This window comes from Sphaerodactylus townsendi, linkage group LG11 (assembly GCF_021028975.2).
Source record: "Sphaerodactylus townsendi isolate TG3544 linkage group LG11, MPM_Stown_v2.3, whole genome shotgun sequence".
Classification (NCBI taxonomy): Eukaryota; Metazoa; Chordata; class Lepidosauria; order Squamata; family Sphaerodactylidae; genus Sphaerodactylus; species Sphaerodactylus townsendi.
In genome coordinates this window covers 49826844-49840947 of record NC_059435.1, presented here as the reverse complement: position 1 = coordinate 49840947, position 14104 = coordinate 49826844, and the positions used below count along the sequence as shown (strand labels likewise).

Below are 14104 nucleotides of genomic sequence, written 5' to 3'. Positions count from 1 at the left end.
CAAGCTTCATGGGGGCTGGGTGCTACATATGGCTCTGCGCAGCCCTAGTGTGATACTCTAACCACTCACTACCCAACATAGATTTATAACAACTCTATGAGAAGAAAATTAGCAACCTCGGTATAAAATGAAATCGACAGTTTAAGATTCCTGTAATATTTTATATATTTATAAAGCACTGTTCATTACTACATACACTTAAAGGGACAAATTTTATTTTTGAATCTGTACAACAAACCCCCAACTATTTTTTTAAAAAATGAAAAGTAACCTTAGAAAACAGTGGCCTTGAATGTTGGGGGGCTGTGTGTGTGTCCTTGTCTTCCCGGCCATTTCTGTCCACAGGCTGCCCTTCTCTAGGTTTCTATTCTCAGTGTCAGGTTCAATTTTAGGAATATTTAAGGAAGACATACATGAATAAAAATGTTATTTTTGATACTTGGGGTTAATTTTGTTTGAGGTTTTTTTTTAACTCTTTGCTTTTTGTAATGTTGTGTAGTGCCTTGAAGGCAGCATTATGCCCTGGAGCAAAATATAATCCTATAAATAATCATTCTCGGAAGTGATATTACTGCTCCTACTTTTCAAACATGACACTTTTTGCAATCATTATTCTGTTTTTCCCCCCTGAAAATTACCTTATGCTCAAAACTGTGTTGGGGAAAAATGCCTTTAGGGGTGGGCACACTGGAACTGGATACCCTCTTGTCATCCTTTTTGAAATTATTTAGCTCTCTCAGCACTGAACCGTGTGTCTTCCCCTGCATGTTCTAATTTTATTCCCTGTTCTTTGATTTTCAGTATCCTGAGCTGATGGTTGCTTCCTATAATAACAATGAAGACGCCCCACATGAACCAGATGGGGTCGCTTTGGTTTGGAACATGAAATTTAAGAAAACAACCCCTGAATATGTCTTTCATTGTCAGGTAAGACAATATGTCAGATAAGCCAAAGAGTTCTGTGCATTGCAATTGCCCACCATTTGGACGAGGTCGGAGTTAAAAATAGACCCTTTTGGAAGGCCTACTAGGAAGCCTGTTAATGTTTTTAGAATGCATGCAATCTTCTAAAACAGCAACATAGCCCAGTTGGAGACTGTGTGTCATTTTCTGTCTATTTTAAACAATCCTCAAGAGAGTTCGTTTATAAAAACCTCACACTTATGAAGTAAGTGTGGTGTACCACTTCCTTCTCCAGCTGGCAACATGTGCTTTCCCACCCACGTAAATTTCCTTGCGTCCTTTGCTCCAAAGCCTGAGCACTGTTTAATATCTTTGCACAGTTATGTTGTAGCTTTATACCACATCAGCACAATTTGTGGCTGTGGCATCTGTGCTGATTGCATGGCAGAAGTCATACCCGTCGCAATACTCCCCAATTAACGTGTGATCAGCGCTTGTACTGAAGAGGTCTTGTCAGATTCACTCACTGCTCTGACATGGACAACTGCAGTAAGAAATCATAAGACACGTCTGCAAAATAAGGGCAGTGACCTGAAGTAGCTCTTTCTTTTAGAAGACATATCTGCACCAACAAAAAAGTGGCGCAGCCCACATCTATTTCCGCACCTGTGCCCCTCCTTGCAACTTGACTACAAATTTTGTGATGGAGGGATAGGCACAAATTTCTATGTAGAAACATCATCTTCTTCAAATGTTGTGGGATTCTTAGATTAGGGATAGATCCAATGGCAAGTCAGTAGCCCAATCCTTGACTATATAGGCCAGAACCCTTTCCTGCAGTGGATCTGCTCAGGTGGAATTCTATCCTACCTACTAAGTTTTTCTTTTTTACTAACTTAGGCATTATATTAAGTTTATGGGTATACCTTAGTTTTATTTTAGCAGTATCCAAATGTTTGAATGTTAAAATATTTAATATTTAATATTATTAAATTAATTAATAATTGTTTTTAGTTAAATAGTGTTTTGGTTGTGGAAAGGAAACACATATGGATAAGCACAGCAGTCCATGCAGGCTGCCTATTTGCCACTGGAAGGAGCTACATCTGATTAACATACCTAGCTGCAGCTTGACACATTGCTATGAGGTACAATTTGATAACAAGCTGATCCTGTGCTGGTTTTGATGCATATGTTCTGTAAATGCAGCATGAGGTATTTCTGAGGCAAGGAGAAACATAAAAAGAGACCAGTGGGGTAGACCAAAGGTCCACCTAGGTGGAGTCTGCATGGGACAAAAACCCTGGAATGGTAAACAGTGTTCCAGGGGTGCTGTTTGCATGGTTGCCACCTCTGCATTGAGGCAGCACTGTGCTTCCCTCTGCATTGAGGCAGCGCCATGCTCCCCCCAACTGGGGTGGAAACGCTGTTTTCCTTTTGGGAAATAGCATTTCCCAGCCAGCGCCATGCAAATGGCACCAGGTTGGAGGTGCCGCTTTTTGGTGCCTACATTTCCCCCCACACTTACCTTCTCTCCTTGCGGAGCTCCGCAGGGACAGGGAGGCACACCCATGCTGCCTTTCAACCACCAGGGTTCAGAGGCAGCATGGGGATGCCTCCCTGTCCCTGCAGAGCTCCTCAGGGAGAGAGGGTAAGTGTGGGGAAAAATAAATGGAGGCGCATCTGCAAGCCATGTCCGCTCTAGGGCCGCTTGCACCTCAGCATGTGAATGGCCTTGGGTCTCCACTGGCATCATATATACTGGTGGGAAGCTGCTGTAGGGACCCATGTGGGATCCACCCTAGTCCAGCATCCTGTTTTCCACAATGACTTCTGAGATACCCTGGGAAATATTGTCATAAGTCATGAAGACAATAAACCTTTTCTCATTATCACATTCTAGCAACTGGCTTCAGAGTTTCAGAAGTTGGAGGTTCTATGAAGACCTCATGACTGATAGACGCTAATAGACCTATCCTGCATGTGCTTGTTATCTGCCTTTTACTAAAATAAAAAGTTTATTATTTGTCTTTGTTATTGTGGCAATTTATTATGAACTAGCGGGCCCGGTCACGCTTTCCTGTGGCTTACCGTGGGGGTGGTGGTTTAGAAATGGAAGGGAGGAGGAAGGGGAGAGGTGTACTGGCTTTTCCCTGCGGCCTCGATTGCAGCGCTCCCCTGTCCTCTTCCTGTTTCCGGCTGCAGGTGGTTGTGCGTGGCGTGAATGCGCCCACTGCGGTGAAGGTGGGCAAGCCACGCCCCCCATTATGGTGGCCCCTCATTGGGCCACCACAGGTTGGGGAAAACATGCAATTTCCTGGCCTCCGGTGTGTCCCGGGAGCCCGACGAAGGTGCGAAAACATGTCTGGCACGGGAAGGGATGTTGTGGGAAATTTTTGAAGGATTCGGTCCAGGCGTTTCGGCATTAGGGCATGAGTAACAAACTCACGGTTCCCTTTTTATATATATAAATACTGAGACTGAAATAAGAATTCTATGGATAAGAAATCACTGCTATATGTGCTAGCTTTCATATCTGCCACAAGACTGTGCATTTTCATAACGGCTTCTGATGAACACTGTAAAATTATGAGATGTTTCGAACCTTGAACAACTAGAATCTGAGGATGAGCTGGATTTAAGAATATGTTTAAGGTCTCATGACAGCAGAAAATACTGTACTGCCATTTTAAAATATCCCCATGGATATTTTACATGATGTTCCCTTTTGGATTTCTAGCCGGAGACATGCTGGTACTATGTCGGTCTAAGGACTGGGAGATGGGGGAGATGTCAGATGAGTTTTCTTGGATGGATTTCTCCTAACATATATGATCAAAAGGCTTGATACTTTAGCTGGAATACTTTCTCTTGGTCTTCCAAATAAAAGCTGAGTTCACTGATTTAGATGGAAAAATATATTCAGAAAAAAATAAAACTCAAACATTTCATCTTACCTCAGAGCCTGGAAGGCGGGCATACTATATTCAAGATTATCATGATGTCATTCTTGGGTTACTTAGTGGAAACCCACTGTGTTATTATTTAGTCTCATTTTCTATATATCTTAAAATCTGCAAAGAAAATGGTCCCTAACCTGCATACCAGGCTCCCAATGTTCATAGTATTCGTTATTAAGTGTTAGTATTCGTTATTAAGCCTTTTCTAAAAGCAATAGTAATAAGATAAATGTAAACATTTTCATTAAATCTGCTGTGTACAAACACAAACAGAAGCCCAGCTTTAGAGCTGTAGCAGACATGTTCTATGTTTGCAGTTCCCAGTGATTTTTTTCAGGTTTAATTTTCAGTTGTGCAAATATTTCATTAAGGCTCTTTCCGCACATGCAGAATAATGCACTTTCAAGCTGCTTTCAATGCTCTTTGAAGCTGTGCGGAATGGCAAAATCCACTTGCAAACAGTTGTGAAAGTGGTTTGAAAACGCATTATTTTGCGGGTGCGGAAGGGGCCTAAGATTGGGATCCCTGTGTTCAGGAAAGAGAATTTTGAACCTCCCACCCTCATGTTTTTCATCTTCAGAGGCCCCAGAGTATTCTTATATTGTCAAGTATTCCTTGTCAATGATCTAATAGTTATTTTTTATTTAGGGTTTCCAGCCCCCCCTCCCCCCAAAGATGGTTGGCGGACCAGTCCTTGCCTCTTGTTTCCCACCACTCAGAGCAGCTGCAAGAAGAAAAACATTGCCATTGGGCTGTTGTTCTGGCAATTCCTAGGGGAGTGTGATGTAACTTCTGCGTTTTGCAGGAAGTGATGTCATAGAATTACCAACAGCCCCCTCCCCTCCGGCCTCTCACTGGAGGTAACCCTATCTTCCTTTAATGCTGTCTTCCTTCTCCTAATACCCTGTTGCTTCAAATTACTGGCATGTAAATTATAGGCAGACTTCTTAGCTTGGAAGCAGTAGGCATCAGGAAAACGTCATTTGCTGGTGTTTTGAACTAGCCATTGAAAATGTTACTGTATCAACATAATAGCAGATTTTTGTGTTTGACCTCTCTTGCAATTGCTTCTCCATTGCTTGCAAGTTGCTAACTGAGCTACCAGATCATTTTTGACCATACTACACACTACATATATTGTGGAGCTGCAGAGCTTTGGTTCAGTTCCATTCATTCATAGATCACTGCAAAATGTATCTAAGAAAGTGCAGATGGTGCTAAAGACTGCCTCCCCTGTCACCACTAGATAAACTTATTTTTGAGTTGTGCTTCTGGAAATTTGACTACCTACTGTACATTAAGATATACCGACTTGATTGTATAGAATTTAATGAGTTTACTGTAATGATTCAAAAGATTAAATCAGTGGTTCCCAAACTTATTTGGCCTACCGCCCTCTTTCCAGAAAAAATATTACTTAGCGCCCCCTGGAAATTAATTTTATAAAAATTTTAATAGCAATTAAACAGAAAGACATATGTATTAATGTTTCTACCTGTGGCCATCACCGCTCCCCTGGATCGCTGCAGCACCCACCAGGGGGCAGTGGCGCCCACTTTGGGAATCACTGGATTAAATAAACATATATTTTTAAAAGTTGACAAATCAGATGCCGCTAATAGAAGGTTCTCCTGGCCACCATGCCAACCTGCTTTTCAGACTGCAAGGCAGGGTTCATGCAAAGGGTTTGCAGTTGCTTTGTAGGCAATCACCTGCTGATTGGTTCAACTGCCAGCTGATACTCAGCTGGTTGGCAGGTGGAAGCAGGCCAGAGGATGGGAAGGGGAGCGATCGGCACTCACTGCATGATGACTTCACTTCCAGTTTATGCGGAAATGATGGCATTGCACCAGGGGGCTGCTCTAGTACTCTCACCAAAAACTCTGTGGAAGCCATAATTTTTTCAAGAGTGTTAGAGATTCTCCCCAGTGCAGTGGCAGCACTTCCACATAAATAGGAAGTGAGATCATTGCATAGGTGATATCAACTGCTTCCCCGGAACCCACCTCCCTAAACTTCCTGCCTCCCTAAACCTCCTGCCAATTGTCAGGAAGCACCCCAAGCTGTTCAAAAAAAGAGGCAACATTACTCCATCTAGGACATTACTCCATCTATTCCAGTATTACTGATTGAGCTTCAGTATTCATGCAGGCTCCAGTATTACTGATTTAGCTTCAGAATGTGGTTGGCCAGGCTGATCTCTTGAGTTGTGAATTCTGTGAAGTAGCTGCCAGGACAGAGAAGAGCTAGTCTGGATGATTTCTCATTATATTTCAGATTATGAGGGCTCCATGTGTAGGTTATCCTTGGTGAATTTTAAGGATGAAGGGAATGATTGTGAGAAGTCAGCATTAATTGAACCAAGTAGCTATAGGAAAATGAGTATGATGCTTTGAGAGTAGGCAATCCAGGGTTTCTGTATTGTATATCAGGGCCTTTTCACACTTACCTTAATCCCCCCTATGCCGCGCGCCCGGGCGCGACAGCAGCAGCGTCGAGGCGGCTTCGCTGTCGCCGCCCCTGTCATGGGGAGTGCAGGGGGACCCCGCGCTACTTGAGGAGAGTAGCGCGGGGCTTAAGGTAAGTGGGGAAAGGCCCATCATTAAAAGGTCCATTTAACATTGTCTCCGGATTCTGAATTATTTTTATCATCATATTATCTATTGCTTGCAAATATTTGGTGCATATGTAACTGGATTTTTCATTCAATTACATCACAACCAATCTAGACCATTCCAAGCTCTTAACCTAAGGAAGCAGAGTAGACCTATAGAAGCATATGTATCTGCTTTATCCTGAGCCAGACAATTGGTCTATCTTGCTCAGTAGCATCCATTATGATTGGCAGAAGCTTTCCAGGATGTTCAGTAAATGACTTTCATAGCTTTTCAGCATCAAACCTGTATTTCACATGCAATGTATGCGTTATACTACTGAGCTATGGCCTCTCCTCTTTCTGAAACATGACAAAACAAGTGAGTTTTTTTTAAACAAGAGAATGATCGAAACTTCAGAATAAGTGGCATTTGGTTTTTGTAATTCTGTGAAATCTGGAAATCTCCATTCTATGAACTGCAGTTTCACACCTGTGCTTGACAGATTATATTATATGCAAAATGTTGTTTTGAGCTGCAGTTATTTTTATCCTTCCTTCCTAAAGCAACACCATCTAGTCATCCTTACATGGTAGGGTCCATGCCATTGCTAAACTGTCAATTTCTGTGTGGGATATGGCCTTCAGTTTTCTATTTTAATTTCAGTAAAAGCTGCTCATGTTTGGAAAATATTGTGGCTAGGTTCTAGAGATCAGCCACTTAACCACACCATAGAATGTTTCATTCCCCTTTGCCTACCCCCAAGTTTTCTGTAGTGGCTTCCATACACTGTCATTAAATTATGTATTTGACCACCCTTCATTGCTTATTCTGGTGTGGTCTTTCCCTTTTCAACTGGGTGGATGGAATCAGAAATGCCTATCGTAGAATTAAGCATGCTGAAGTTAACTGAAAATCTGTATTTAGTGGCTGGCATTGGCTAGAAGTACTTTCCCCCTTGGTTTTCATTTCTCCTTTGCTGTTTTCTTTTCCTAAGTGAAAATACATTGCCTCTGGTATATACAGTGCTCCAGTAGCCTGGTTTCCAAGGCTGCCAGGATTCCAGAGTCTTTGGAGCACCTCTGGTACACAATTGCATTTGCAACTCATTGAGTTTGGCCAAAACAGGAGATGTGTGGCAAATATAGGTTCCTTTGGATCTTATTTTTAACTCCTACCCCCTTGGCATTTCTTTCAAAACTTAACTGCTTATTCAGTCTCATTTGCTATCAGCTTTGTATAAACACAGAATGAATAGCTGGAAGCTCATGTACTAAGATCTGTCAAATTATACCTGACTTTTTGCTTGCATGTTTAAAGAAAGGCTGTTTGGCCAGTTGATGGTTGTTTACAGCAGCAACATTATCTGTATTAGACCCCACCCCATATCCTATTGAAGAAGACAGTGCTGAATATATATAGTTACTTCTGTTCAGGGGCATATCTAGCTAAAACTGTGCCTGAAGCACACGTGTGGGCCCAGACTTCTCCACTGAGGTAGAAAGAAGGGAGCCAGCAGCTGGACTGGGAGAGTGAGGCAAGTGTGAGTGTGGGTGTGGGTATGTGGGTGGTAGTTGCTAGGCTGGGTGGGAGCGCACCATGCTGCCACCACTGCCCCCCACAATGCTCTTTCTCCTGGAGCGGGAGGGCTGGGCTTCTGCCAAGCTAAGTTGGAGGGCACCTTGCTGCCCTGCTGGGCCATGCTTGCTCTTGGGGGGAAGTGAAGGGGGACCAGCCAAATGCACCCCCAATTTACACTTGAAAGTGGTGCCTGGGTTGTAAACCCCCTCTGTCCCCCCTAGATACACCATTGCTTCTGTTGGCCAGTGACAAAGGGCATGTAATTAAATGATGTGTTCTTTTCTTCCATATGGATATGATATATACGAACACCTCCTCCTTTTCAAATGTATCATTCATTGTAGCATAATATTTTGTGCTATTTCAAAGGGGACATCTGAGCAGTCTTGCAGGAGATGTGAAGACACGATCATTTGCTTTTGGTTTGCTTTTTTAAAATCCCACACACATACATCATCCTACTCATTCCAACTGTGTTTTTCCATTACAACTTCAATCTATGTTCAACAAATGGGTAGTCTCTTCTTTCTCTTTTCTAATGCACCATTGCGCATGCTTAAAACTGTATCTTCACATCCACCCACCCATAAAATAGTGACTAATAATGCAAACAAGCCTAGTTTGAATCATGGTAGTGAACTTCATGCAGGCTACAGTGAGCAATCCTTAAGCCTCCCAAACCAAAATTCAGCCTTTATCTACCAATAAATCAATGGCTGTTACCAAAAAGAACAATTTTAACTGTATTTAGCATAGGACTGTTGATTCCCTGGAGAACTGAAACTTCATATTCAGCTATTAGCTGAGGCATTAAGAAATGCTTTCCTTGGCTGGAAAAGTTTATGCACTTGTTGCTTTAAACTGAGGGGGCAGGGAAGTGGAAATTCAGCAGTGTTGTTTTATGGGTTATAAAATCATGGCTTGTAATATATCTTTCCTTATAGCATGTAAAGCGTTTTTTAAAAAATCCATACAGCTGACCTGCTTTAAATTGTACTTCCTGTTTCTTGCACAAGCAGAGCACTATTTGGGGGAAAGGGAATGCTGGGAAAATTGAGGATCCTTGAGTGGATTTCATATAGTCCTTCTGCTGAATCCAACACATGGTCCTTCCATCTAAGCAAAAAAAAAAAATCACAATTCCAGTTCCTTTTGGGAGTCAAACTGCAGTTTGTCCGATTGAGATATCATAGCAAACTGACATTAGTGGGAACCAGGAAGTGTGAGAAAGAATCAAAATATGGGAGAGCAACAGGAAAGATGTCCTGTTTATTATGGACCACAGTCTTTCTATAATTGAGTGTTTGGGCAACAGAATAGCAACTAAGAGTCAGTGTCAGAAGAAAACTGATTTACGTGGGGACAAAATTATAGCTTTCTTGTGCATAGACTTCTAGAGAAACAGAAACCATTGGATCATTGCATGACGGCAATAGAAGAATGTAAATCTGATGTTAACAACAGTTAGGAATGGGATCCAAAAGTATAATTCCTTCTGCTATGCCAGTCTAGAATACTGTGCAGTTCTGCTTGCACCCACCTTGAAAAATGTGTCTTGAAATAGAAGCAATAAATTGATGAAGAGGATTCCTCATCTGACATATGAAGATGTGGTTCAGTGGTTGGATCTTAAGGTGACTTCTACAGTGCTGTAAACCATGGTGACTAACATGGAGAGGGTACTCTGAGAAAATTACTCACTCTTTCGAAACATTACAACTTGTGCATCTCTAATAAAGTACATAACCGCTGTCCCAATGTCTTTGCATATGAGGGAACTCCATCTTGGAGGATCTTTTTCTGGTCATGACAAACTAGCTTCTTGCTATCTGACACTGACTCCTGTGTCTCCGATAAAATGGCAGTTTTTGCCCTGGCAGCTAGGAAGATCTGAGCTAAAGAGCTTTTAAAAGAAGTCACTGATCTAACATGCTGATTTGATGTCTTAGACTTCTAATGTATACTGCTTTAATCTGTAACTAATATTTCATTGCTCAGTACATGTATTGTCAAGGCCTATGTTCATATGCAATAAACTTGTTAACTAACTAATAAAATTAATTGGATGCAGGCACTGTGCCAACAAAAATAATGGTTCTTTTCATATCACACAATTAATTTCAACATGTTAATTGCCACAGACTTTGAAGAAAATAACTTTATTGAAGATAAATGTTTCAGTGGCTGTTGATTTCTGTATCCTGGAAGCAGAATGTTCAGATGTATTAGCTCTGTGATTACCGGTATGAGATGCTGGTGGGATTTACTGTCTTACCCTGTGTATGAGCTATCCTTAGGCATCTGGCTAGCCACTGTTGAGTTCTGGGCTAACATTTTCTGGTTAGATGTAGGCTATAAGTCACAATGGGTAGCTGAGTGAGTCTGTCTAACAGTAGAAAAGAGCAAGAGCAGAGGCATAGCTCCAAGGGGATGGGAGGGTGTGCGATGCACTGGGCATTCACCCCTGTGAGGGTGTGGCGAGGGTGTTCCGGGGGTGTGGTGGGGGTGGGACAGGGTGGGATGGGATGGGGTCGGACGACACACCAGGCACATTTCCCCCTTGCTACGCCTCTGAGCAAGAGTCCAGTATCACCTTAAAGACTAACAACACTTCTGCCAGGTTATGACCTTCCAGGAGTCATAGCTCACTTTTTCAGAACTGAGCTATGATTCACAAAAGCTTGCACCCGGCCAGAAATTTTTTTAGTTTTTAAGGTGATACTGAACTCTTGCACTTTTCTACTGTTTAGGGTATAAGTATGCATGGTCTTTGCATTCTAGGCAACGAACACAGTAAAACATCACTTGATTAAAGGCAGAACTTTGCCTCTGTGAAGGCAGGCATGACATACTTTTCAATCTTTTGCTTGTTCCTTAAAAAGATCCTGGTCGCAAGCTGTATTTCATGGAGGGGAATTAGAAGGATGTTGACGATCTGCCAAAACCCCAAGCAGTGACAAAATCATCAGAGCGTCTCTGGAAAGGATGTATTTGCAAAAAACCAGTCTTTCACAAATGGCTTAGATTATGGATACCCCAAAACACATGACAGCATTTGTTTGGCTTAAGAAGCTGGAGCAGGCTCCATTAATAGAAAACATAAATATCTCTTCATACAGTGTAGGATGATTAATACAGTCCAGTCCTGTTCAGCAAGGTGAGCGCTGTGCTTTATGGGTTGCTTGCTGGTTCAAATACATTTTAGCAGGACGTCACCCCAAATTAAACCATTCTCTTAATTTATCAATCAATTTAATAAGAAAGAGAAAATTAAACCAAATCCAGACAAAGCAGAACTTTAGTGCACTTGAGAGTTGTGGATTGAATCTCATGAAATGCCAGCCCAAAGCACTGAAAGTCGTAATTACCCCATTCCCCTTCCTCTAGCAACCCCATCTGATGTTGGGGAAGTTGATGGGATTTGTTCAGGTAGTGTAGACTAATAGGTCAGGGGGCTTCAATTGGGGGGAGGGGAAAATTCGCCTTTTCTAGTTCTTCAATCATCAGATCTCCCATCAAATAATACAGAAATAGATTCACAGTCCTTTTGTACATAAGATTTAAAATAAAAACAGAAGTAAACAAAATTCAGATAAAAAAACCTCTCTGAAATAAAACAGCCCTACACAAGAACGTTGGCGTGGTGTTCCGTGCTCCACTGTGGAGGGCTAATGCAACGGCCTGCTGGTGGATCTGCACCTCTGCTGGGGCAAGTGCCCCAAGGAGTGCAAATCTGCCAGCGCAGCCCTGCTCCATTCCCAAGGACAGATTTCCCGGCGCCCCCCCCCCCCCGGATGTGGCTGATAGTTTCACTGAGTACAGTAGAGGATACAACTCAAATTAAAGAACTAGCTGTACACTGTTTCTGTGTAATTGCTTCATTGGTGTTCAAAAAGAACTTATTGGAATCAACCTCCAAATGAACTTTCACCTTGGCCGATAACTGTTGCTTGCCATTAGGAAAAGTCCTTTAGACTGCAGCATATATATTTAGGCTGCAGCATGATATATAGCTGCCTGCACTCTCATTCTTTTGACATTAATATTAGCTTGCTGATTGGAAAACACTCCTTGAACGTAGCACTACTGACAACCAGAGCCATAGTGAGGGGGAACTGCGCCCAGGGTTGTGTGTGCCCCGTGCCCCTACCACACCCCCGCCCACCCTTGGAATGCCTCTGCACTGCCCCTCCCCATCCCCGCACCGCTGCGCACCCGGTGCAAGACACCCACGCTCACCCCCTGGGCATTACACCACTGCTGACAACCACCTTAAATGAAAACACTGAGCTTAGGAGAACAATGCTCTCATATAGCATGTGGCCGGAATGTGCATTATTTCTTCCTTCATTTATTTTTCGAACTTATACCCCACCCTATATTGCAGTCTCAGGGTGACTTACAAAATTAAAAACAACAGTGTTACAATGGGATCAGAACTGCATTCCAGGCACATGCTACATGATAGGGTTGTTTTCCTAAGTCAGCGTTTTTCATTTTCAATTCACCAATTAGCAAGCTAATATCACTGCCCAAAGAGCAGAAGCGCATGCAGCTATATATCTTGCTGCAGTCTAAAGGAGTTTTCCTAATAGCAAACAAGATTTATCTGCCAAGGTCAAAGTTCTTTTGTAGATTAATTACAATGAGGTTTTTTTTGAACACTGATGAAGCAATTAGAGCAAAATGGCATAGAGTTAGCTGTACTGTTTGTGTTGTATTGATTTCCTGCTGTTTTCATTATAGTTATGGGATCGTCTACTGACTAGTGGTCTTATACTAACAGAAAGTAATTGATTCATGCTTTCCTATATAATATTATATATTGAGTTCTATATGTAACCTATATGTACCAACCTAGGGTGGTGTTTCTTTTAAAATTGCACATTAATCAGAACTTTTGTGCCTTTTGCTTAATGGCACTGCACAGTTTTTTGACAGTTTTCTGATTGTATTTTCTAACTGTGTTGCCCTTTATTTTTTACCTTACTTACAACAGCTGATATCGACACTAATCTATCATTTGGCTGGTTATCCTTTTCCAGGGAGAATTGTTCTAGAGGTTGTGCAACAACACTTTTCAGATATTTTGGTAAATGACCTTGAAATAAATATGTATTTATGTCCTTGGTCAGTTGCATTTTCATTTTTTCTGCTGGTTTAAGGATAAAGACACAGGTGGTGGCTTTCAAAACCTGAATGTTGTCCATATCAGTCAGGGTGATCAGTCTAAAATAATCCATTCAAGCATCACAGGAAGTATGCTTCTGGCATCCTCAGTTCAGGTTGTACTCACAAACTGGCATCTAAGTCAGAGTGGATTGGAGAGATTTTAATCAGGAATGGATCTTGTAAAAGTATTAAAGTGAATTACCATCAACTCCTCATCCAGCAGACCCTCTCTAGATGTCAGTAAGCCCTGAAGAATTTTGAAAAGCATCACAAGATGAGAATCCATTGACAAGATGTCAATTCTGAAGAAAGTTTTCTTTGCCACTTTCACCTTAAATGTAGAAGAACTGCAGCAGTATTCATCTTTCCAATGGCACCACTGTAATGTCAGATCATGTGAACATCCTTGTTTCAGAATGGAATGGCAAGGAAAGGAAACTTTTGAGTGAATTATTCTATGAAGTCAGAAGCTTTCAATGAGAATGCAGAGGAAAAGACTTCCACAGGTACCTGCCTGTAGGTATACATGAAGCACATCTTTTCCCATTTTGTTTTGTTTTCATGTGTTGATTTTTGTTACATCCATTTTTTGTAACAAATTTTATTTTATTTATTTTATTTTATTTTTTACACCAGTTTATTCTGTTAATATTCAAAAATTACATTCAAAATGTCATAAATTTTACAGGAAAAGTTTGTGTAAATGGTACAAAATCAGTAAATGGTACAATGATAAAGCCCTGTAAATTCAATGTATTGTCAAAGGCTTTCACAGCCGGATTCAACTAGTTCTGGTGGGTTTTCTGGGCTGTGTGGCCGTGGTCTGATGGAACTTGTTCCTAACGTTTTGCCTGCATCTGTGGCTGGCATCTTGAGAGGTGCATCACAGAGGGA

The 14104-nt window shown here is 41.7% G+C and overlaps 1 protein-coding gene across 7 annotated transcripts in view; it reads left to right on the top strand.

Annotated features, from left to right (window-relative positions):
- The window catches only part of DYNC1I1 (dynein cytoplasmic 1 intermediate chain 1), a 202978-nt gene that overhangs the window by 114790 nt on the left and 74084 nt on the right, over positions 1 to 14104 (top strand). For all 7 annotated transcript variants that reach the window (XM_048510901.1, XM_048510898.1, XM_048510902.1 and 4 more), the window contains one exon: positions 802 to 927. In XM_048510901.1, coding sequence (XP_048366858.1) covers positions 802 to 927 — 126 coding nt within the window. The remainder of the gene's footprint in view (positions 1 to 801; positions 928 to 14104) is intronic.